General features: G+C 36.4%; 1 protein-coding gene across 3 annotated transcripts in view; it reads left to right on the plus strand.

Moving 5' to 3' along the window:
* Positions 1-27,620, plus strand: part of LOC149557122 (zinc finger (CCCH type) helicase family protein) — a 289,450-nt gene that overhangs the window by 37,404 nt on the left and 224,426 nt on the right. For all 3 annotated transcript variants that reach the window (XM_089831842.1, XM_089831844.1, XM_089831843.1), the window contains exon 3: positions 3,788-3,964. In XM_089831842.1, the coding sequence (XP_089687968.1) occupies positions 3,788-3,964 (177 nt within the window). The remainder of the gene's footprint in view (positions 1-3,787; positions 3,965-27,620) is intronic.

Below are 27,620 nucleotides of genomic sequence, written 5' to 3' on the forward strand. Positions count from 1 at the left end.
GCGCATTCCCACACGAATTGAGGTTCCAAGGCTGCGATTGGGAAAGTGGAGACCACATGAATCATTGATTCTTGAGAATCAAAGCATGTCTTCTCGACAAGATGTCTTTGTTCTTTGAAGAAGTTTTGACATATTTTGAAGAGTGTGCTGCAACATGAAGATGAAAACATCTTCCAATGAGATTGGATCCATGAAAGCTTTGGGATTTGAGTTACAATGAAGGATCCACGAGGGATGAGAGTTCAAAGTATGGATTAGATACTTATTGTACACTTTGGAAGGTTGGAAATGTTTAGGACAACTTGTATTTTGGGCAAAAATTGGCCAAAATCAGGTTTGGAATGGTGGTTTACATGTGGACAAAATAGTGCTTTTGTTGGCAATAGTCAAGAATGCAAGTTGGAGGCATTTGGGTATGTGCAATATGAGTGTTTGGGTGCTTTAAAATGTGAGTTTTCACCCAAATTGGGTTCTCTAGATGTCATTGCGTGTGGTGAAAACTTCTCATTTTACATTGTAAAATATGCAATCAGGTGTGGAGAGTGCGATTACATGTATGGGAAAGTGGAAAATAAGTGAGTTTGGAAAATAAATGAAGTATGGGAGATGGAAACATGGACATGCACTTGGATTCTTGGGTAAAAACTTTTCTCCAAAAATAAACTGAAAACAAGCAATAAACAAGAAAGAAAAACTAGAAACAAAACAAAAACTTACCTCTTGCTTTTGACTCAAATTTGACAAACTTCAAAACCTCTCTTTACATGCGATTTCGTTTTTGGAGTTGGAAGACTTTTGCATTTGCAACAACTAGAAGATCTCAACCTTATTTTAAAACTAAATACCAAAAACACGAGGGCTGCATTTTGAACAAATGAACAAAAATGAGCCAAAGAATGCAATATTTTAGCAAACAAAGTTGAATCCTTACACTTACTTGGAGATCAATGAGCCAAAAATGGAGGAAAGAGAAGTTTGGATGAAGAAGTAGCAACCAAAAAGATTTGAAAAATTCAAAGTTTAAAGACAAATTGTGGTCTCCAAGGCTCTTTGCATGTTAACGCCTCCTTGCATGAAGCAAATCGGGGTCTTGAGATGCAAATGCATAAGGAGAAAAATGTAGGTAAATACACATAGCATGTATTTCAAGACAAATCACACTCTCCATGAGGCGTTGCATGCAGTGTTTTTGAAGTCCAAGACAAAAAATGTGGACTTGGAAAGCATTTACACGTGTTCAAAGCCAAAATCATACCCTCTAGATGCAAACACATGTTTTAAATATGCATGTATTTGTGGTTTTTAGTCTAAATTGCACTCTTGGACTGCCATTGCATGTAACACGTAACATGTATTTGGGAAGATATGCCCTTTAAATGTTTTTGCATGCAAGTATTGGCAAGTAAGAGGCAAATCACACTCTTGGAGCCTATTATAGGTTTTCAAAAGCATGGGAATAGTCTCTTAGTGCAAATTGCACTCTTGAAGGGCATTTGCATATTTGCATTTGGCTAGAAAACATGTCCTTAAGACAAATCACACTCTCCAAGGGCCATTACATGTTTTAAAAATGTGCTTTTGGTTTGCACAAGTCAAACATTTCCAACCCAAGAGAAAATCGCATTCTCCATGGGTGATTGCATATTTTATGTTTGCATTTACATGCAAATCACACTCTTGAAGTGATTGCATGTTTTAAAAACATGCTTTTACATGTCTTTGCGTTCGGGCATCTGAGGTAAATCACACTCTTGGAGGGCAATGACATGTTTTAGTTATTTGCATTTGCATGCAAGTGGTAAATTGCACTCTCTAGATGCATTTGCATGTAAGATGTTAGAAGAAAAGACATGTTGTTGAGTTGCATCACTTGAGTGATCTATTTAGCACATGTCAAATTGATTATTGACCAAATATCACTTTAAGTGGTCAAATATCATATTTACACTATATTTTACATATAAAGTGTAAATATGTTCAAAAGATAACATTTCGCTTAAATGTTTTAAAATAAAACATTAAAGTAAATCTCAACACCAAAATAGACTATAAAGTAATAAAGTGACTTAAGTGAAATATTAAAAAGCAACTCAACATCAAAAATATAACATAAAGTGCACTATAATGACTTCTGTGATAAACTTAAGTCATAAAGTAACTTAAAAAGATAACATAAAGTGAATTTAAGATATATTTGTCAAAAAATACAACTCAACATTAAAATATAACATTAATGTTTTTAAATATGCGGTTGAGCTTGTAGAGTCCACTTTTTGGGCACTTAAAAGGTTATATCTTTTGATTAACAAGTCCGATTAAGCCCTAAGATATACCAAATCAAAGGGAAAACCGAAGCAAAGAGATTGAACGAAACAAAAAGATCAAAATAATCTAAACTAATACTAAAAAATGCAAGAAGGGACTTTGAAGGCCTAAAAAATCAAGCATAGGCTAATAAAATGAAAAAACAAAAAGGACTTGACGAAAGCCTTAAGTAAAAGGATTCACTATGTGAATTGGGAACAACTGGTTGATCAATGTTGGCCAATTAAATAGTGAATTATCTGATGAGAGAGCTGTGAAACTTAGTTGAAAAAGCTTCATACTATTACCTACATTTTGTGGTGACAATATGCAGGATAAAAACTAGTAATTAGATTTGAAAATTCTACTATACTCAAGACAAGGGGTTTGGGGGTTTAGTGAACTTTAGGATTTTGAGAGTCAGAATTGGTGCCAAAACTGGTTTACAACTTATAAATGTCTAAAATCATACTTGTCATAGCATATTATCACATTCTGTATGTGTTCAATGGATCATTTGTTATCCTTACAGAATAAATTCAAAGCTTCTTTATTGAAATAAAATTTGATTTTTACAATAGCAATACCCATGCCAAGTTAACATGTTTGGAAGGGGAATCTTGATAGTTTTCATACACATACCATCCTCAACAACCAGATTAACTGCTGACCTTCGAATGTCCCAATCAATTGCTTTTGCTAGGCACAATAAGTTTTGGTGATGATTATGATTTTGAAGACATATCTTATGCAAAAGTTGAGACACACAAGGCTGTGTCCCTGCCCTGAGAACTCCATTTCAGTGAATCTGATACATTGGGTATTCAAGGATGGGGATGGATCAACATCTTCCCCTACCCCAAACAGCATGTTGGACGCCTAAGTCACCCTTGAAATGTTTCATGTTTGCTTGCTGCTGCTTTGGCTAAATCACAATTCTAGAATTCCTATGTGTACTTTGGATAGCGTTGTGATTCTTCAATTTCCTTTGGATCAGGCAAACATGTTGAGGCGCACATATGAAAAATGAACAATAAAAATCCAATCAAAAATGAAAAATGAAGGGTGAGGTGGTCCCACAAAGATATGCTATCATACTACAGCCCCACAGTTCCCAAAATGTTGATCCTGATTTTCAGAAAGTTGAAGAGAAAGGGAAAGAGAGGTGGTGTGTGTGCACGTGTGTGTATGTTGGTTTGTGCATGTGTGAATGTGCAGGTAAGTGTGTATGCCAAAGATGCACGTAATATGTTTTTCTATCTTGGACACTCAATCTGGAATCCCTAATCTAGAAATTCCATGAAATATAGTAAAAAAAAACACATGAGAGGCAAATTCTTGGGCTGAAATAAATATGCACACACAAAAATATCAATTTATTTTTCTGATTATTAGTCATAAATTTCATATTAGTTAAAATTTTAATACTATTTAAATCATTTATTGATTTTTAGCCATGATATTTTCTTGGATTGTTATTTAGGTCGAAAATTATTTTCAAAACTGCTGGTGTCTTCTTGGAGGAACTAAGAGGCGAAGGGCTAGCTGGTATTTTAAGATACAAGGTGGTGGTTCTTGATGAAGTTCATGAAAGATCTGTAGAATCTGATCTCCTTCTGACATGTATAAGGCAATTTATGCTGAGAAACAACAAGATCAGGTAAAAATATCTTCTTGATTGGATATGAATTATTTGTTTTGCATTGGAATTTATACCTTTCCTCATTGCAATTGGTTGTACACAAGATGAGGAACAATTGGAAGATAAATAATTCAAGTTATTGTGGCCGTAGTTGCCTGTCTCAAGACTCTATCTAGCATGCTGGCTTTTTGAATTGTATTATTGCAATTATATTAAGTGAACACTGGTTTTGCAGGCATTAAGACCTGAACCTTGCTGTGACTTTCAGCAGTTGTCTTCTAGTTGGTTTGAAATTTGTTTTTGCAAAAGATAAAATAAACTTGAATTTTAAAGCTTTTAAATGAACGTGGTAATTTTTATTTTAATAAATGGTTTGAATGATGCTACATGATCCATCATTAGGATTAGTTAAAAGAGATGCATATGGGAACACAACCAAAGAAATATACAGCTGATATTACAGCTGAAGACAGTTTGTTTGACTGCAAATTGGATTTTTGACCAGCTGAATTTGTATTTTTTTGGTTTCTTGTATTTACTGATTTTTTTGTTGTTTTGGGTAGTTTATGACTTTTTGGATTTTTTTTTGAGTAATGATTGAAATGCCAAAAATAAATACTGAATTGAAACTAATTCTGGAAATAGAGACAAACTTCTGAAAACAATGCAATGAACTAATAAATTCTGAATTGTATGTTTGCTTTGAAATCCTGGAACTTCCTAAGTCAATGCAGGACCATACCAGGTAAGGCATCAAACTAGCTCCAAACTTTACTACAATAAAATTGAACACACAGCTGCCCAGGTCTGCTGCCAACGGTGAAGAACAGGGAATTAAGAATGCCAACTGCAAAAGGAATGACCACAAACTTCCAGATGGTGCTGTATGGCTGCTTTACCAGCCTGGAGTTGCTCTCACTAATTCTGATTTCACGTGCAGATGTCTGGAAATGTGTATTTCTGCTTTAGCTCTGAGAAAAGGATGTGTTGAGTGTCCAGATAATGCTAGATGTCTAAGATGGAGTTCCTGGAAATTGATGCCAGCCACCAAGGAAGGAAGTACGGCTGGAAATATGACTGCCTGGCACTTCCCATGCTTCAGAATTCACCCCAAATGCAACATTTTAGACCAACCTCTGATTTCTACTACCCTGATACAAAATTATGATAACTTTTTCTCACATGAATTTCCCCAGAATCATCAATCTGCACTAAGTCTCTACTATGGTGTTGTATTGGGTGGACGTCCGATTCATTCCCCTTCCAAGAGGTTACATTCTTGGCTGGAGATTTTGCAAATCACCGTGTACAGCCTTGTAATGCAAATTCTCTTCAAAACAAACTTTCATGATCCTAGACTTGATCACCCAGGCAGTGCTTATTCTTCCTCTTGCATGTTTGATCCACAATTTTCTCCTCAGGACTTATCCTTACTGTCCAAAACTTCTCCTATTTGCGCACATGACATTGTTAATAAATTTGACTCTTCACTAGTGTTTTATGAAGTCAAAAACCAGTCCCTTCTCTCAGCGATTCATTCACGGGATTTCTACAAAGTATTTGCCTTATACTTGTAATGGATGAAATAGTAGGAACTCCACCATTACATTAGGGCACCAAGAGGAGGAATCCTTACCCACAAAGTATATCCGACAAGAGCCACTAAGAAAGAAGGGCAAAAGCATGAGACCCCAGCCTCGCAAGTTTGGATACCTCTTTGTATTGACCCCAAATGTATGATAAGTGTAGTTAAAATGTGTGTGAATCTGGTCTAAGAAAAGAAATGCAAGAAGTAGAGATAGAAATGTGTGCACCGTTGAGATCAAGAGGGGAAGAAAGCCAAATAATTGATTTACTGCCGATTAGAAGCCCATATTGACCCATTGATCCTCCAAAAAATGCCAAATCTAAACTGGGTTGAACTCTATTTCTGCATAGGACAAGGACGATTTGGGAGCTCAAGGATGATCTCACTCTTGATTTAGGTAGAGGATGACCTCGTCGTCTATGTGGGCCTAAAATTGAAGCCAAAGTCCAAAGATCTGCACTCTGGACTCACGGATTCGTAACTGAACTGTCACTGAAACTATGGTTAGGGACGACCTCAACCTCGAAATGTCGGAACTTAGAATGAAATATGGATTTGGAAAGTGCTTCAAAAATAGTTCTTGAATCTGTGCTCCAAACCTGCACCTCCACACAATAGAGAGGGAAAAGTGGTTGATGGGAGGGGCTCGCTTCGGTCAAGTCCTAGTTGAGGAATCAACCTTAAATTGAGATAAAAGCTAATAACGGAATGCTAATATGTACTAGAAGTAAACATACCAATGAAGAATATCATAGCAATGTTGATGCAATTATGTTTAATATGTGATCAAGTATGTTAATGCAATAGCTTTTGACTTAGTATAAAACCAAAAGGGAAATTACAAAAGACAAAACTTCATATATGTCTATGCTTGTAATATGTTTTGATGATGAATCGAAGTAGATCTCTTCTTTGATGACCATACTCCACCATCCACAATGAAGAAATGAAGCTAGATCTAGAAGAGGAAATGAACAATGAAGGTTGAAGATCTTGGATAATTGGATGAAGAATGCCTTGCTTGCTTGAAAACTCCTTGAATGCACTTGCTTAATTGCTTGAACATGGATAGCTTGCCCTTAGAATCAATTGCTTGCATGTCTGGCTATGTTGCCACAAGCGCAACGAAAGAATGTCGCTTCTTGTTTCAACGACCGAAACACATTTCTCCATTGCTGATGCTTGTTTCTTTGCAAGTCATCCATGTCATCAGAAATTTGAAAGAGCACTGACCAATTGCATTAATCAATCACTATCAATAAATAATTTTATTGAATTTACTGGGCATGTACTTGAGTTTATGTCTGCAGATTGACACGAATTGTGTTAGACATTGAGTTAACTAATTATTTTTTATTGATTAAATCTGGACTAACACTCCTCAACTAATCACTATTTGTTGGTGCATTTGTATGAACAATTTTATAAATTTCGTCCTGCAATTGTGTTTAATACAATATTTCAATTTAAAGACAAGTTTATTAATATTTCACACTCAAGGTTACCATTAATGAATTAAATTGTTTTTTCCAGTAGTTTTAAATTAGTAGCTATTTGCTAAAAATGTAAATAATAATTGATATGTATTTTTTTTAATAAATCGTAAGTATTTTTATATTAACTTTAATATATTGTGTTGGTTTTAAGTATATTTTTTAATTTTTAATAATGGCAATTTTTATGTTAAAATTACATTCATATATATATATATATATATAATATATATGTAGAGTGGAAATATCACTCAAGTTCATAGAGATATTCTAAGTATACAAAATAACACAATTGAGATACACAAAGTAAAACATAGAATGTACCTTTAATACCACAATACCAGTAGGCGAGGAAATGGTTTCTTTATTAATACCAAAAACATCATGAGTCCATTGACAATATTCCAAGTACTTATAGAAGGGTCGGTTGGTTGGAAAAACCAACTGACACATTCCCTCACCACCTAACTACCCAACCCAACTAGCTTTAACAAGTACTAAACACAATAGTTACTTTATTCCGACTACATCTATCCCCCCCAAAAAAGAAGCTGTCTTCCAAACGACTGTTGAACATGAAAACAACAAAAAGAACTTTGACTTCAAGAAGAGGGATGGTAGGACATCCCTGTGCTCGAAGCTCCTCGTAGCTGTTGCGGGTCCCGTTCAGCTGTCTTTTGTTTTGTCCAAACACCTTGCAATACCCTTAAAGCGTCCATCTTCTTGGCTTCTGCTGTGGCGATCTTGCTCTCTAATTCAACTTTCTCTATCTTCCAGGCTTCTTGCATGGCAAATTTTTCTACTTCCCACTAATGTTGAAGATTTTGCCTTTCTAGCCCCTACGCCTTAGCCAAGCTTTTTTCCTATTGAAGTTCCAAGAAGGTTCCTCGAAAGGAAACTTCGATAGCTGCAAGGGCCTCCATGAGAGGCGACGATTGTTCCTGTCCACTGGAAATGATAGAACTGCTTGCCCACGTAGTGGCCATGTCCTTTGAATATCCACCTTGCTCTAATAGTTCCCAATCTATATGGTAGCCAGTCTGCATAAATGCGACCAATGCTTCCGCTATTGTTATGATAGCTTCCATATTCCGAGACCTAGCCTGCTGCATGAGCTCCTTGGTAGAATGCTCCATGGCATGCAACTCGGTGAGAAACAACTCTACCTTGGCTGCAAAAAAAGCCGTGTCCGGAGGTTCCCCACGCTTGCTTTGTATCTCTACCTGTTCCTCAACAACTGCCTGTAGAGGGGAAGACACCATGCCTTCTTCCTTGAGTAACTTGTCAGCCTCCTCCAGGACCGGATCCACCATAGCCACAACTATCATACTTTCTTGAGTGTGGATTTCCCCTTGCTGTTTATCTATTGCTCCTACTGGCTGTACCATGAGAGCAACTGGATGTACTACTTTTGGGCCTAGAGGTGTTTGCAACCTCACTTTATGCGCACACTTTGTCTGGCATCTCAAATCTATTACTTTAGTACAAGAGTGCTGTTTCGGATAGATTAGTGGCGCCATCTTCGGAAGTGATATTCTGGAAGCCCCCCATGTCAGAATTTGTTGCTTGCCGCTTGCTCCTTCCTCGACTCTTTCCTGATTTGGGTCGGAAATATCTGTTGTAGCAGTGCCTTTAGGATTACCAGTCATGTTATGGTAAATCTTTGGAGATTCTGATATTCCAGTTGGAAGTGGCCCCTCTGTAGGTGGTAAGAAAGTAACTTCTTGTGGAGTCCCTTGTAGGTGACTTAGGCGGATTTCTGCTTTCTATGAGTTTGAGGAAGATGAATCTGTATTATTGCCCTCCTTGTAAATCCTAGCTTTAAGAGTCTAGTTCTGAATATAGATCTCAGATTTAACAAATAAATATTGTTTGAATGCAAATTCATCAATTTTCATTTTGTATCATACTGTTTATTAGAATTGGAATTTACAATACAAGTATGCCATACTTCATATCAATCTCCGATTATTTAATCACAGAAGGATCTTTCCAAAAGTTCTAAAGTGAATAAGTTTAGAACAACATCAGATATACATAACAGAATCTGAAGATTGTGACTTGCCTCTTATTCTAATGATATTTCTACAATGGCAAATAGAAAAGATAATTTTCTAATATTTCTTAATCAATTATTATTGAATGGGTAATTATCCCACAATAAGATTGCACCTGTGATGGCTGAACATAGAATCTCCTTTGTTGAGAGGAAACCGCTAAATCTGGATTATCAAGACTTATTGTCTTTTACGAGAAGGGCCACCAGAAATGAATTACTAATGGCCGTATACTTCTGAGATATCCATCACCAGACAAAACAATTAATTCTTGACTTTGCATGGTCGAATGAAACTGAAACGATGGCCTATCCTTCACCTGACTTTGAGTTGTTAATAATAAATAGCCAATATGATTGATTATAGTATCGAGTTGCTGAAATTCTGTCTTTTATCAATTTCTTCCTATTCCTATCATCCGTAGAAATCTCCTCATGCGATTATCAACCAAGGGCATGCTCTGTCTCCAAGTTCAGTCGTCTCTGCTTGCAAATAATCTCCAACCTTGGTCTCCTACAATATACTCTTCAACTGTTAATTCTTCTTCCACTAGGCCATAATGTTTTTGACGAAAGGAATTGTTCTTATTGCTTGTACTTTGCAATCTCCAATTTATCTTCGAACATTCTTCCATACCTTTCTCCGTCGGAAGCCACTATTTAATTTGGAGAAGTTGGGTGATGTACTTGTAAAACTTCCCAAACTATCATTGTTTATTATAAGCTAATTCTTATTTCATTAATTAATTTATATTAGTTCAAAGTTTAAAACTAATATAATTTAATTAATATATTAATATGCCTGTACTAAACTTTTATTCAAAAGATCTTGGAGGGACATTACAAATCTCCCCTCCCTCTTGTTGCTTGCCCACAAGCAACTGTAGATTTGGATGTTGGGGTACTTGTTTGGTTTCCCATGTCGCATCATCTACTAGCAAATTTTTCCACTGTACAACATATTCTTTGATGGAACGAGTACGCAAGTGCCTTTCGTGAACATCCAAAATCTTCTCGAGTATGGTGTCCAACTTCCCTTCGGAATCCAAAGGTGGTAACTCTTTGGACACTATAACCTGTTTGCCTAAAGCCTTCTTGAGACGAGACCTAGAAAACATTATGAACTCGATTACCCTCAGGTAATTTTAATTCATAAGCAAATGCACCAATTTTTCTAAGGATCTGATAGGGTCCATAGAAACGAGGCCTCAATTATTTAGTTCCACTGCGCTTGATTGAAGATTGTCGATAGGGTTGAAGTCAGAGATACACCAACTCACTTTCATCAAAATTGCGTTCCATGCATTTCCTGTCTGCGTAAATTTAATGTTGATTCTGAGCAGATTGTAAGTTTTCCTGAAGTGCCTTTAAAATATCTTTACATTCCTGAAGCTAGTTGTAATGATCTCAAATCTGATCCTTGCATTTTGGAGAAGGTTTAAAAAATATTTTTTGGATACCCCTCTCTCTCCTTGCTTCTCCCTTATTAAATATTCGATATTCCCAATGGTCGTGTCCTTTGAAACTTATTTTAATAATAATGTTATAACTATAATATATAATTATTTTAATAATCTATTACATTTCATTAATACATTGTTAGTAGTTATGTTTAATACATTAGTATTATAGTATATTATCATTATATGATATTTTATTATTACATCAAGATAACTATAGTTATTATTATTCACTCATAATATAATTATATTTTATTCTTTTATATTATTTTAATAATTACTTATTATTTAATCCTATTAAAGTGGGGATATCACAGCCCTCCCTTCTTGAATTTGCTTGTCCTCAAGCAATTGATTTGATCCTCATTAATTCATACTCTAGATTCATTCTCTTTCCTGCATATGTGTTAGACACTTGCAAAGTAAGCATGTTAGTATATAATAGCATGTACAAGAACATATGAATGAAGACATGAAGTAGACACATTAATGCATGAAGATGTGATGCAAGCACGAAGTAGACACACGAATGCATGAAGACATGAAAAAGACACAAAGCAAACACATTGATGCATGAAGACACGATGTAGACACATAGTTTACATGTTAGAATCTTGCTTACAAATTGAAATAAGGAAAGGTAAGGAAATGTTTTACCACTTTGATCGTGAATGTTGTGTGCCTTATCTCAAAATCAAAAGTTCTTGAAGATGCATATTTTTAACAACTTTTCTATAGCTAGTACAATAATAGGGTGTATAATTCCATAGTGGATGGTAGATTTACTGCTCCTTGAGTTTGGACACGCTTAGCTTGGGGCTTCCTTAGCCTTTTATCCATATTGGGATTCTCTTGCCCCAACGCGACCGATTTACTCCTCCCCCTGCGCACACTTCCTACCCACTAGGAACATGTTTAATTTCATTATGGATGGAAGGTTTACTGCTGCTCGGGTTTGGACACGCTCTGCTTGGGGCTCCCTTAGATTTTAAAATCCATATTAGGATTCTCTTGCCCCAACATAGCTGATTTACTCCTCCCCCTCTGCATACTCCCTGCCCACTATGTACATGTTTAGTTTCAGATACCAATTGAAGAGCTATAATGTCCCCTACTAATATAGAAACAATTCTTGTATTACTTCAATTCATAAATGAATTCTTCCAATTAAAACCTTTTACTCCCAATTATCATTTTGATTCTGTACTCAATTAATAAGCCATTTGTTTTCTATCCCTAATTGATTCTTTGAGCTTTGGGTACATTACTATTGTTAAAAGCCAGATCGACAAAAGATATAGCATCATATCCATACAAAGCCTTAAATAGAGTGATATCAATAGACATATGATAAGTCGTGTTGTAATAGTTTTCCCCTAAGTATAACCATTTGATCCAAGCCTTTTGATGCCCTACTACATAATTGCGAAGATAGCCTTCAATCCATTTGTTCACAATTTCTGTCTGTCCATTTGTTTGGGGATGATAACTGGTACTATGGTTCAACTCTGTACCTGTTAACTTGAATAATTCTGCCCAGAAGATACTCAAGAATTTGCTATCTCTGTCACTGATGATGTTTTTAGGCAAACCATGTAAGCTAAAAACCTCTTTGAAGAATAATTTTGCAACTTGAACTGTTATGAATTCTCTTGTAATAGCAAAGAAATGTGCAAATTTAGTTAGTCTATCAACCACAACAAAAATACAATCTTTACCTTGTACTAGGGGCAAGCCAGTAATGAAATCCATCGAAATACTCTCCCATTTTTGTTCTGGGATGGGTAAAGATTGAAGTAGTCCAGTGGGATAGGAATGTTCAACTTTATTTTGTTGACATGTGATACATTCCTTCACATATTGTCATACATCATTTTTTAGTCCTTTCCATGTAAACTGTTCACAAATTTTCCTGCAAGTCTTGAAATAACCAGGATGTCCTGCCAAAGGTAAATCATGTAGTGCTTGCATAATCTTTAATTTCAATTTAGATCCTGGTACAAGGAGAATTCTATCTTTATAATAAATGATCTCATTTATAACCTTGTATCTCTCATCCAAAATTGTAATGTTCAGCTTTATTTTGTTGGCATGTGATACATTCCTTCACATATTGTAATACATCATTTTTTAGTCCTTTCCATCGAAATTGTTCACGGATTTGCCTGTAAGTCTTGAAATAACCAGGATGTCCTGCCAAAGGGAAATCATGCAGTGCCTGCATAATCTTTAATTTCAATTTAGATCTTGGTACAAGGAAAATTCTATCTTTATAATAAATGATCTCATTTATAACCTTGTATCTCTAATCCAAAATATCACATGCAAATGTATTTTTAGAATATTCAATTGATAACAGAGATTTCCAATCAGTTGTTACTCCTGAAATAGCATTTATTTCAGGTTTTCTAGATAATGCATCAGTGACCACATTATTTTTTCCTTTAACATCTTCAATTCAAATTCATACGCTTGGATTTTACTAATCCACTTCTGCTGCCTATCATTCAAATCTTTCTGACTCAAGAAATATTTCAAACTGTTATGATTAGTTCTAACTACAAATTTGCTACCAACTAAATATTGCCGAAACTTAGCCAATGCAGGCATAATTGTGAACATTTCCTTATCATATATTGAATACAACTTTTTAGTACTAATGAGTTTCCTTCTTTCATAAGCTATAGGGTGCTTATTTTGCATTAAAACTGCCCCCATTCCTTCGCCAGAAGCATCACATTATAAAACAAATGGCTGATTGAAATCTGGGAGTGCAAGAATGGGACACGAACTCATTACCTCCTTAAATTTGTTAAATACCTGTTGTGCTTCTGCAGTCCATCTGAATGCACCCTTTTTGGTAAGATCTGTTAGTGGTACCCCGAGCTATGAAAATCCTCTAACAAATCTCCTGTAATAACTGCATAGACCAAAGAAACCCCGTAGATCTGAAAGATTCTATGGAGGTGGCCAATCCAAAATGCTCTAATCTTCTCCTGATGTACCTGCACACCTTTAGCACTAATCATATGACCCAAATATAAAATCTCTGTCATACAAAATTCACATTTAGAGACCTTTGCATAAAGAGACTGTGTTTCCATTATACCCAAAATTTCATCAATATGCTGTAGACGATCCTCCCAAGTTTTGCTGTATATTAGTATATCATCAAAAAAAACTAGCAAAAACTTCCTTAGTTGATTATTAAAAATATGATTCGTACAAGATTGAAATGTTGCTGGAGCATTTGTTAATCCAAATGGCATGACTAAAAATTCATAATGACTATAGTGGCAACGGAAAACAGTCTTCTGAATATCCTCTTCCCGTAATTTAATTTGATGGTATCCAGATCTTAAATCAATTTTAGAAAAAATATACAACACCATGTAATTTATCTAACAGTTCATCAATGGGGGGAATTAGATACCAATTTTTAATGATCTTTTTATTGAGGGCATAGTAATCTATACACATGCGAAGAGTCCCATCTTTCTTTTTGACCAGTACCACTGAAGAGACAAATGAACTTGAACTGAACTTGATATGTCCCATATCTAGTAACTCCTTAATGGCCTTCTCTATTTCATCTTTGAATGCCTTAGGATGTCTGTTAGGAATAGTAATGATTGGCTTTGCCCCTTCTTCCAATTCAATAGTATGTTCAAACCCTCTATTTGGAGGAACTCTTGGAGGTATATCATTGAAAACCAAACTATGAGAATCTAAAATCTGCAATAAATCATCTTGATAGTATTTAGACTCATAACTTGTCACCTTAGTAGAGATAAGGCATTGTGCTGATCACGCTACATCACCATGATGGAAAATAGCTTCCATTTTGTTAGCAGATACAACCTGGGGACTTCTTGATGTAGAGATAAACTCAACGGAAGCAAAAACAAAAGGAACCAGCACCAAAAAGAGATAGATAACGATATTCTTCTAATTGATTCATCAAATGAACAATATGCGCACTTGCTCTCCTAAAGATTTCTGCTCCCTGTAACTTCGTATCCAAAAATTTTTCTAAACCTAAACCTAAAAACTCTATTATACTTGCTAGGACGGTCTACAAAACATTCTAGATTATTACAAAATAGGAAAATTGACCCAAAGAGACTTCCCGCCAAAATGGCTTATAGAATATTCTAGATCAATATAGAATAGGGAAGAATGACCCCACAATGGTTTGAACAAATCCCAAGAAAATATCTTATCCTAAACAATTTCTGGTGCTCGGTAACTTCTACAACTCGGTAGAGTCTGAAATGCAGCAACATGTACAATCTTTATGTGGGTGCTCCTGCACCATACTCCCCAGGAAATTTTATCTCAAGCCCACTTGAGATGAACTCTTGTAGAGTGGTACCCTACTTCTTGATATCTTGTTCAGTCATCCACACAGCATTGACATCCGAATAACCTCTAAGTTTTACCAAATACTGCTTGGACTCCTTTCCTCTTATCTGCTTTAGAACTCTGGTGTCAAGTATCCTTTCTAGCTGTGGTGTCTTCTTAAATGGTGGATGTTGAATCTCTTCTGTGTCAGCAATCTGTCCTGTATCAATTTCTTCATTGGGTGCTTTGAATGGTGTGAGGTCTGCTATGTTGAAGATGGGAGAGATGACAATCTCAGGTGGAAATCGAATCTCATAAGCATTGGTTCCAAGCTTCTTCAATATTTGACAAGGACCTAGTTTTCTCAACATAATCTTGGTAGATTTACCTTTTGGTAGCCTCTTTTTTTTGAAATTTTCCCATACTAAATCTCCCACTTCAAATTCTAAGTGTCTCCATTTCTGATCTGCATGCTTCTTATACTTGTCAGAGGTTTGTTGGAGTTGTGCTTTGACTTAATCATGGATTTCTCTTATGGTTGTAGCAAATTTTTCTCCTTGGGCACTAACTTGTTGCTGTGAACTCATATCTCTTAACTCGAAGATCCCTCTAGAATGAATTCCATACACCACTTGAAATGGTGACTTTCTTGTACTTCTATTGATGGAGTCATTATATGCAAATTCAACTTGGGGTAGGATTACATCCCATTTTGCTGTATGTTGTCTTGTGAGTGTTCTTAACAAATTGCCCAATGTTCTATTAATTACCTCTATTTGGTCATCAGTTTGAGGGTGGTAGGCTGATGAGAATGATAAATTGGTTCCAAGTTTCCTCCATAAAGTTCTCCAAAAGTGTCCTACAAACTTCACATCCCTGTTTGAAACTATGTTGAGAGGTAGCTCGTGAATCCTTATGACTTCCGTGAAAAAGAGATCTGCTATATGAGAAGCATCATTGGTCGACTTACATGGTAAGAAGTGAGCCATTTTGCCGAACCTATCTACTACAACAAATACACTATCATGCCCCTTTTGTGTCTGTGGCGGCTCCATTACAAAATCCATCATTATGCTTCCTAGGATTTAGATGGTATTGGCAAAGGTTGATAAAGCCCTGCATTTGTAGTCCTTCCTTTGGCACTTTGACAAATCATACATGTTTCCACAAAGTTTCTGACATCAGTTTGAAGTTTAGGCCAATAGTAGTACTTTCTAACAAATTCTAAAGTTTTATCCAAACCAAAATGTCCACTCATTGTTCCACTATGCTTCTCTTTGATAATGTTTGTCCTCATAGAGCACCTGGGTACACATTGTTGTCCTCCTTTGAAAAGAAGTCTGTCTTGTATCAAAAAATAAGAAAAATCAGCATGGTATCTTTCACCAAACTCCATACATACCTTTTAGATGTCGCCAAAATCTGGATCTGCTACATGCATGTCCTTGAGTGCTTCAATTCCCACACTTTCTAGCTGTATTTGGGAGATAGTCAGATTCCTTCTACTAAGAGCATCAGCAACCTTGTTTGATATGCCTTTCTTAAGCTTGATGGTGAAGGTATAGGCCTGTAAATACTCCACCCATTTCATGTGCCTATGACTTAATTTGTCTTGGCTGTTCAGAAAACTAAGTGCTTGGTTATCGGTATACACAACAAACTCCTTTGGCAACAAGTAGTGTCTCCACTTTTTGAGAACTTGAACCAATGCATACATTTCTCGGTCATATGAAGAGTATTTTTGCTTGGCTTCATTGAGCTTTTCACTTGAGAAAGCCACTGATTTTCCTTCTTGACTAAGAACTGCCTTTATAGCAACCTTGCTGGCATCACATTCTACTTGGAAAACTTTGTTAAAATCAGGTAAAGAAAGAATTGGCTGCTCACTAACCTTTTTCTTAAGCAATTCAAAAGCTTCATTTGCTGATTGACTCCATGCAAACTTACACTTCCTCCTTTCATAGTTTCTAACATAGGAGCACATATATGAGTGAAATTTCTTATGAATTTCCTATAAAATGTAGCAAGACCATGAAAGCTTCTAACATCTCCAACTATTTTTGGGGGTGGCCAGGATAGTATAGCGCTTACCTTATCTTTATCCATCTTCAAGCTACCTTGGGAGATCACAAAACCAAGATATGTCAGCTCCTCTTGCATGAACAAACACTTTTCCAAGTTTATTACCAATTTCTCCTCATGAAGTCTTCTCAAAACCATGTCAATGTGCTCTAGGTGTTCTTTCTTTGTCTTGCTGAAAATTAATATGTCATCTAAATATACTATGATGAACTTGCCATTGAAGTCTTTGAGTATTTCATTCATAAGTCTCATGAAGGTACTAGGAGCATTAGAGAGTCCAAATGGCATTACCTTCCATTCATATAATCCATCATAAGGTTTTGAATGCTGTCTTCCACTCATCTCCAGCTCTTATCCTTATTTGATGGTACCCACTTTTTAAGTCAATCCTGAAGAAATACTTTGCACCTCCCAAACAATCAAGCAAATCTTCAATTCTTGGCATTGGAAACCTGTATTTGATTGTAATCTATTTAATGACTCTAGAATCAAAGCACAACCTCCAGGTTCCTTCCTTCTTGGGTGCCAAAACAATAGGTACAACACATGGGCTTAAGCTTTTCGCTATCAAGCCAGAATCGAGTAACTCCTTTACTTTTCTAGCAATCTCCTCATTTCGTTGAGGTGTCATCTTGTATGCAACCTTATTGGGTAAAGTAGCTCTAGGAATGAAATCAATACAATGACTAATGTTTCAGATAGGTGGTAAAGACTTTGGCATACCTTCTAAAATCAAACCTTCATACTTATCCAAAAGTTTTTTCACTTCATTAGGAATTGCCTTCTTTGTTTCAGCCTCCTTTCTGTCATTTCCAACGGGTTCTTGTGGTTGTGGGTTAGACATCAAAAGAAAACAAGGCTTAGGTTCATCCTTCATGTCCCGTAAGAATTCTTTTTTATCAACATCATAATTTTGGCTTCCTTCTCTTTATTTTCTTCTACTTCTTCACAATCAGCAAATGGAATCAATCTAATCACCATTCCATCCTTCTTGATGGTGTATATATTGAGTTTTCCATCATGTTGTGCCTGCAAATCATACTACCAGGGCCTACCAAATAATAGGTGGCATGCATTCATGTCAACTATATCACACAAAATTCTGTCCTTATACTTTCCAATTTGAAAATCAACCCATGCTTGCTCATTTACAAGAGTTTGTTGACCCTTTGTTAGCCATGAAACCTTATAAGGAAAAGGATGAGATATTCTCCTAAGTTTTAACTTCTAAACCATCTGAAGAGAAACTAAATTCTCAGTAGATCCTAAGTCAATAATGACTTTACACACCTTACCTCCGGATTTGCAAGCAATCCTAAAGGTAGTTTTCCTTTGTGGTGGTTCCATGGTAGTAGGCACTTTCAAGTGTTTTTTTCATCATTAAACTTTCTCCTCTTTCAGGTACGCTATCTAAGTCAGCCATCTCCTTCTCTTGGTATTCATAATCTTGTACCAAATGTGTTCTTCTTTCACCTTATGAACTTGAACTAGCTCTATCTGGAAACCTAGATGCATAATGTCCCTCCTTGTTTCAATTGAAACAAATGATCGGACTTGCCCTTCTACCACCAAATCCACCTCTTGAATTGCCTCTTCTACCTCTGAAATTTCCTTTGCTTTGACTGGTTTCTTGCTTTGTCTCCTTATGATCTTCGTGGTTTTGTCCTCTTCCTTGGAAATTTCCTCTTCCCCTTTGATTTCTTCCTCTTCCTTTGCTATTTTGTTCTTGCCTTCTTTTCAATTTGGCTTCCACCTTCAATGCTAGTTGATAACATTTTTGTACTGTATCAAGACACAATAAATTAAGTTCTTCTTGAATGTTCAACCTCAATCCATTGAGATATCTAGCAACTTTTACACTTTCACGTTCACTCTATTTTGCCCTTAGGCTTAATTTTTGGAATTCTTCAGTATAGGCTGTGACATCTAGCTCCTTTTGTCTTAAACTTCGTCTCCTTCGATGAAGTTGGATTTCAGAATCCTCAGGTAAGTATGTTTCTCTCACCTTGGCACACATCCTTTCCCACGAAGTTATCATTTTCTTACCTTCTTTGACCCTTTCTCCTTGGGTGAAATTCCACCAAGTGAGGGCTAGTCCCTTCAACTTTGACTTGGCAATTTTTACCTTGTCCTTTTCTGCTATATTTTCACATTCAAAATGGTTGTTCAAGGCTTTTATCCAATCCACAACAGCATCAGGATCCATCTTTCCTTGGAAGATGGGTAGGTCAGCTTTGGCATCCTTCTTGCCAACTCTTTCAAGGGCTTCTATGAAGTATCTGTGGTTTGTAGGTAAGTTAACCACCTCCTGCTTAGGGGTATCCTCTTCTTCTCCTTTTTCCTCTTGCTCTGAGGAAACCTTTGCTCTCTTTTCCATCCTACCCTTCAGCTTCTCAAATTCATCCAATAACCACTTATTGGTTTTCTCATGTTCTTGCATCTTCTTTGCTAGTTCAGCATTGGTGATCATGTTTGATGTTTTAGCTTTTGACTCTGATCTAGACATAAAATCTGATTGCCTTAGGAGCTTTCCCCAAGCTCTGATACCAAAAATGATGCAGAGATAAATTCAATGGAAGCAAAAACAAAAGGAACCAACACCAAAAAGAGATAGATAATAATATTCTTCTAATTGATTCATCAAATGAATAGTATATACACTTGCTCTCCTAAAGATTTCTTCTCCCCGTAACTTTGTATCCAAATTTTTTTCTAAACCTAAACCTAAAAACTCTATTTATACTTGCTAGAATGGTCTACAGAACATTCTAGATTATTACAAAATAAGAAAACCGACCCAAAGAGACTTCCCACCAAAACGACTTACAGAATATTCTAGAGCAACATAGAATAGGGAAGAATGACCCCACAATGGTTTGAACAAATCCCAAGAAAAGTTCCAATCCTAAACAATTTCTAGTGCTCGGTAACTTTTGCAACTCGGTAGAGTTTGAAATGCGGCAACATGTACAATCTTTATTTGGGTGCTCCTGCACCACTTCCATTCGCCATTCCTCTGAGGATTACCTTTTTTCCATTAATTTTGAAAGAAAATTCTAGATGTTTGAAACTCTGTGAATATTTATCTAAGGTTATCAACCATTGAATGCCCAACATAACGTTAGAGTTAGCCAAATCAAGGACATAAAAATCATCTGTTACTGTATAATTACCAAGAGTAATAATTAATTTTAGAACCTTATACATGCTTACTAAAGTAGTACCACCTGCTATTCAAACATCAAAACCTTCATGTTTCACTGTATGTAAGCCACGTTTCTTAACAAGAGTCGTATCAATGAAATTATGAGTAGCGCCACTGTCTATCATAACTATGACTCGTTGCCCTTGTAAAACCCCTCTTACTCTGAAAATATTAAAATAGGGAGTTCTTGTCATTGTTGCTATTTTACCTTTTTGTGGTAATCTTCCTGAACCTGTTCTGTAATTTTAAGATCGTGTTCCTAAATTGGATCTATGTTTTCCTCATCTTCATTATCTGATACTACTTCAATGTTATAAATTTATCCTTTTCCCAAACATCTATGACTTGGTGCCCAAGATTCTTTATAACTGAAACACAATTTTTTTCTTCTGAGTTCATCCTGTTCGTCTTTTTCTAATTTGTTTTTAGGTGGTGTATTGTTTGAAGAAGGTTTTGTATCAAAATCTGCCTTAAAAGATGACTCTTTGTTATAAATTCTTTCTTTAGAAGGGGGTTCCAATTCTCTAGCCCTTTTTATGGCTGATTGCAAGGAAGGTGAATTTAAGGACTTAACCCACCCTTTGATAGTATCAGATAATCCATCTATGAATATCATTGTTTTTTGTCTCTTAGAGATTTTTGTTACGAATACTACTAATTTTTCAAATTCTGAAATATATTGTTCCATTGTACCTATTTGTCTAAGCAGAGTCGGATCTTTGAGATGGAGTTCAGGATCCTTAGAATCAAACCTGTTAATAAGCCTTTCTGTGAAAATAACATAGGTGTTAATTTGATTATGGCCTAACGTAAGTTGTCCATGATGCCACCATTCATGGGCAATTCCCTCTAAGTGTAATGCTGCATATTTGATGGCTTCATCCTCCATCATTGGGTTTAATTGTAAATGTGTCAAGTTTTAGTACCCAAGCTCTCGCAGTGTTTTTACGTGACCCGTCAAAATAAGGTAGGGACATTTTACCAATCTTTGTTTGTAATTCATTATTATACCCCTTATTCTTATGTTTCATTTTGACATCCAAATATTCTCTAAAAGTCATTGATGCTCTGAATTCATCACCTGCTTATAGCCAATCTTTAAAGACCTCTTCCTGGAGTTCTCTAATGGTAGGTTCTCTTTTAGTCTGTGGATTTCTAGGAGTAAAGGTTGGCATGAAGGGTCTTGCTGAAGTTGAACTCTCAGGTTGTCCATTTACTGATTGATTCTCCTATTCACCCATTTCCCTCACAGTATTCTGATTTTGGTTCCTATTATTGTTCATGAATTGTGCCATCAAATTTGCCATACGATTTACATTATTTTGCATATCCTGTTGACTCCTAAGTAGTGCTGTTATGAGATCCCTAGTGTCATTTGTATCTCCCATATTATTTTCAAAAATTATTTCCTCCTCTGATTCAGTATGACTGTCTTCAATGTCAACTTTGTAGAGGAACTTGTAGATTCTAGTAGTCTACTTTGTCGGACTCTGGTATTACGGAAATTATAATTTCCTTTTGGCATAAGTCTGTTTCTACCCATAGGCTGGCAGGACTAAATGCTCTGACACCACTGTAAAATTCCGACTTTGAGAGTCTAGTTCTGAATATAGATCTCAGATTTATCAAATAAAGATTGTTTGAATGCAAATTCTTCAATTTTCATTTCTGTATCATACTGTTTATCACAATTGGAATTAACACTACAAGTATGCCATAGTGCATATCAATCTCTGATTATTTAATCATAGAAGGATCTTTGCAAAACATCAGCTATACATAAAGAATCTTAAGATTGTGACTTGCCTCTTATTCTAATGATATTTTTACAATGGCAAATAGAAAAGATAATTTTCTAATATTTCATAATCAATTATTATTGAATGGGTAATTATCCCACAATAAAATTGCACTTGTGATGGCAGAAGATAGAATCTCCTTTGCTGAGAGGAAACCGCTAAAACTGGATTACCATGACTTATTGTCTTTCACGAGAAGGGCCGCTAGAAATGAATTACTAGAATGCCCATATACTTCTGAGATATCCGTCACCAGACAAAACAATTAATTCTCGACTTTGCAGGGTCGAATGAAACTGAAATGATGGCCTATCCTTCACCTGACTTTGAATTGTTAATAATAAATAGCTAGAATGATTGATTGCAGTATTGGGTTGTTGAGATTATGTTTCTTATCAATTTCGTCCTATTCCAATCATCCGTAGGAATCTCCTCATGCGATTATCAACCAAGGGCATGCTTTGTCTCCAAGTTCAGTCGTCTCTACTTACCAATAATCTCCAACCTTGGTCTCCTTCTACGACAGACTCTTCCACTGTTAATTCTTCTTCCACTAGGCCAAAATGTTTCTGACGAAAGGAATCGTTCTTATTGCTTACTTTGCAATCTCCAATTTATCTTCAAACATTCTTCCATACCTTTCTCAGTTGGAAGCCACTATTTAATTTGGAGAAGTTGGGTGATGTAACCGTATAACTTCCCAAACTGTCACTGTTTATTATAAGCTAATTCTTATTTCATTAATTAATTTATATTAGTTCAAAGTTTATAACTAATATAATTTAATTAATATATTAATATGCCTATATTAAACTTTTATTCAAAAGATCCTGGAGGGACATTACACTCCTCTTTTGAACTCTTTCGTCCTCTTCATCCTCTTCGAGTGTCTCAGCCACAATTGCTTGTTTCGGTTTCTTTTTCTTTGGTTTGCCCCCATTGTGAGATCCTACACTCATGGTATCCATATGGAGCCATTATGTCATAGGAGGCTTGTAGGGTTCAACCCTATTAGCTGGTATTGATGTCTCTCGGTGCTCGCTGCTCACCTGAGTTCGTACTGCTTCTAAGAATAAGGCCATGCCATGATGGGGCATGTAAAAGACCTTGTGTTTCAACTCCATGAATTCCCAAAGTCTGTCAAAAAGAAATTGAGCCCAATTATATGCGTGTCCTTTATACAGTCCATCCTCTACGAGAAACATCCAAAGGGCAATGTCTAAAGTGTGACTGTCGGCTGTGAGCTTAGTTTTCACCAAATCTACAATACATCGCCATTCTTTATTTACAATGAAAGTTTTCTTGAGACCCTATTGTTTTTCAGAATTCCTTCCCTTTCCAAACTTGTAAGATCTTTTCGGCACATTAGTTTCAACCACTTCTTCTTGTCTTCTACTGTCATAAGGGTTTTTTCCAGGTCCTGCCCTCTATTGGGAATTATGAAAACCCTACTTATTTCTTCTATTGAATAAAAAATTGTCACCTGCTGCTGAAAATACTACACTATAGATTTATGATATGATCTCTCATAACCTGTGATTAAATTCCATAGTATATGTTCAAACTCTTTTAATTAAAAAATTGGCATGAAAGTTATTGTGTCTACCGCAGTTGTGCACAATGCCTTCTGCAGAGGATGATCCGCTTCTGCTTTCTCCCAGTAGGTCCTACTCCTGCTTCCCATCACACTTTCAAACGTGATATTCTCAGCCGTGATTTTCTGTGCCATTTTCCCTTTGCTTTTTGCTGTCTTCCTTATCTCCTTCTCTACTTTCAATGTCGCAGGTTTCCTCTTTTTTGAGTCAATAATGTTCCCTCTGCTTAGGTTTCCTATGCTTAATTTCACCATTGTGTTAGTCAATTCCAAAATTTCCTTAACTGTTTGTATATGCCACCTGTACCAACCGTTCCTGTGATCTGATTGCTTGTAACAAACTTTCACATGTGGCAATGTGGTATGGACCAGGTGTGTATATGGACTACTACCATATGGCCCTGAGCTTCCTCCTGTCTTGGAAATTATAGGTACGACTATTTTTCTCTTTAATGCCAATTTCTCTTGTACGGACACTTCCTCACGTACAGATGACCTCTCCCGTACAAAATTCTGTACAAATGCTTCTCCCTCATGTACGGATGTTTGTTCTCGTACAGATGCTTGACGTACTTCTTTTTCCTCTCGTACGGATGCCTCACATACTTCCTCTTTTGCCTCTCATACGGATGCCTGTCATACAGATGCTTGTTGTACGGATGCCCACTTCGCCTGTACTCTATTCTTCTGCCGTACTTCTCTATTCTTCCATACGGTTATCACCTTCATACCCTCTGTTTGAGAATGTCGTCGTACTCCCATGCTTTCCTCCTTTTGTTGTACAGATGTCCGTATGGCCGTTCCCTCTTCTAGTACAGGATGTACGGCTGCTGCTTTCTCAACTGCTATGTTAAGTACGGTGATAGTTTGTGGATCAGTCTCTTTATATGGACTAGGTTTTGTTGGGATAAGTTGACTCAGCCTTACCACGATTTATTGCTTTATTTGTGCTTTCTTGGAAAGTTGCTAAATGAAGCTGGATTCTTCCACAAGAAAAGACTTGGAGTAAAAAATAGAAAGCTCTTGTTTTTTGGCGATTTATTCTCTTGTGCTTTGTTTTTATGCAAGGGTTGTGCATAAGGAAGTTTCTAAAATAATTTGTAGATGCGTTGAATGTAGACGCTTTAGAAACTGTTTCCCCTTGTATGAAAACTCTATAAGTACAAAGTATTGTTGTAAAGAATTAAGAGAGAGATGAGAAGTTATTTGCAAAGGGTTATGCTGCCGGATTTTTTCTAGAATGGAGCAAGATGTAAATCTCCATGTGAAGGCTGAAAATGTATTGTAACTTGTTGCTGAATAATACATTAGCTTGATGGTTTGGAGGGTGGGGTTTTCTACTTAGAAATGTTTTCCCCACGTATATCCGTGTTCTCTATTATGTCTCATTCTTTTAGTTGCATGATTGTAGAATAATAATTTGTATGTTGTAATGCTGCTGAAGTTTATTTAGATTGGTAAATTGCAATCACTTTTCTTTAAAGTTTTAATTGTGGGAAATCAACTATGTCTGTTTCCGCTTTTATGGCATAGTAGTATGCACTTGTATTTGCTTATTAGTAGTTGTTCAAGGAACTATTGTATATAGGATGTGCATACTGATTTCAGATGAATTTTTGGGGTGCTCGCATTTCCCTTCAATTAGTATTAGAGCTTAGTTTTGTGAATTGCATGTTACTTGCCTGTGAGGATTCACAAAGTTTCTGGTTCTAGGTATTTCTTCTATTAAGATTTCTTAGCTTGCAGAGCTTGAAGAAATTTGTTTGGAAGAAATTGACTGATAATTAATCCTTTGATGCGTGGAAGTCTTGTAGTTGATTTATTCTTCTAGGAGACAACAAACATTTCCTGAAGGATGGTGAAGACAGAGAAAATAGAGTTGGCCATGTTGAAATGACATTGGTTTGGAGCTCTTGGTTGATAGCAGAATAACTCTTGATGCATGGGTATTTGAAGGTGTCTCTTTTGTTACCTAAAATGCATAGAGGTTATGGAGTTGATCATTGGATGATTTGGAAGCTTCTGGATAGCCTATCTCTCTTAGATGCATGTACTAGTAGTGATTGTGGAATTGGTCTACAAGTGGACCTGAAGTTTCTAAACTATGTTTTCTTCTTCGATGATTGTACTTGCATGTCTTGGATTCTTGTTCATTGGATCTGAGGGGTTTATAGATTTTCCTTAAAAATCTATGATGATGCTCATTTATGAAAATCCATTATTCTGGGTTCAATTGTTTGGTGTTTTTTCAGACTTTTGAGTCTTTTAGATGAGAAGTGGGTGTGGATGTGCATGGGTGCTCTTAAACACAATGTTTTTGCAAGTTTTGCATGCTGAAATAAAAACTTGTAGTTTTTTGTGGATCTATTGAAGAGCTATTTTCTTGACTTTTGTTCCTTTAGAGTGGTACCAGATGAGACAGTTGTAGTTCTACATGCATGCATTCTTTGTGCGTGGTGAGAGGAGGTGTTTTTTCTTTCTCTGCATGGAGATGTTGGTACGTGATCAGTCACTTAACATTTCTGTGGTGATGCTTTGTTGGATTCTTGGACTATGGTGCTCGATGTGGACATGATTGGCAAATCAGATTTGTGCTTGATCTGGTGTTTGAGTCATGTTGTCTACATGATTATTCTCTTTGATCTCATTTGTACATGTCACTAATGTGATAGTGGGTTTGCATGTTGCACTGATTGGATCTACAAGTTATGTAGTCAGATAGGTAGGCCACCTATTTAATTGTAGCGAGATAACTTGGATGTGGACTGTCTATATCCACCAGATTTGATTCAGTGTTGGTGCATACTTGTTACCTGGCCTTGTTTGTGGTCACTTGTGCATTTGTGTGGTTGCTTTGGGATGAGAGGATGGATGATATTTGAGTACTTGGATAGTCAGTTATGGAGTCCTATAGCATGGTGAATTTCCTTAGTGTGGAGATCTTGGTTTCACTTAGTGTGATGTGTGGGCCTTGATGATTTTTAGATTTGGAGGATGGTGTGTCATATGCTTAGATAGCTCGGTATCATGTTTAATTGGGAGCTTTGGTAGTGGTTGTATTTTTCCATCATATGGTGATGGATGATCTTCTTTAGTGTTGCAGATGTTGGAGGATGCCTTAGATCTTGTTGCATAGTTTTTATTCTTTCTATAAGGTCTTTTCTGCGTTGATCTTGCTCCAGGTACCAATGGAATCCGATGGACACATAGTTCCAGGGGTACTCCCTTCAAGTCTTTGTACGTCCAAGCAAAGACGTCCTTATACTCCAGGAAGATTCTAAGGCTTGCCGCCTTCATCACTGGGTCCTAATCATCTCCTATCTAGATTTCTTTAGGTTGATATGCTCCTCCCCGGTTTAAAGTTTGGAGTTTGGCCTCCTTGTAGTCCACTTTTTTTTCAAAAATGTGTGCAGGTATCTTGTTGAGAGTTGTTACACCTTCCTTATACTCTGTGTACCCTTCTGTGTATCGTTCTTCCGATGTAGAATTTTGTACTTCCAACATATTACATTCCGCATGGAAAACTTCATAGTCTCCCAACTACTAGTGAAATAATCCATTAAGGGAACTTGTGTCATCTTTTGAGAATTCCCCTAATCTAAGCACTCCTTCCTCATCTGGTTCCATCCCTCCATAGTCTTCTCCTTCGTAGTTTGATGCAAAGGCCTGACTTACTGACTGGTTCTTGAGATCCATGATATACTTTCTACCTTCGGAGTCAATAGATAGAGTGTTCCATTTCCAGTTATGGGTAGCTTTTGCTGTGACCAACCATCCTCTTCCTAATAAAGCATCGTACCCTTTCATCTCTGAAGTGATAACCACAAAATCCAGAAAAAATTGTTGCGTACCAACTATGACTTTTTATCCCATCAGCATTCCTATACTCTTGATTCTATGTTGGTTGGCTCCCACTAGTTGAAATGTCAATGGCCAAAGTGTAGGTTTCCCTATTTCCTTTCATGTTTCTTCTAATAAGACATTTACATTGGAACCTCCATCAACAATAGTTTTTGAAAGTGTGCACCCTAGTATCTCCATCTCTATTACTGC

Source organism: Cupressus sempervirens, chromosome 5, assembly GCF_028749045.1.
Source record: "Cupressus sempervirens isolate cs-2001-9-10 chromosome 5, ASM2874904v1, whole genome shotgun sequence".
Lineage (NCBI taxonomy): Eukaryota > Viridiplantae > Streptophyta > Pinopsida > Cupressales > Cupressaceae > Cupressus > Cupressus sempervirens.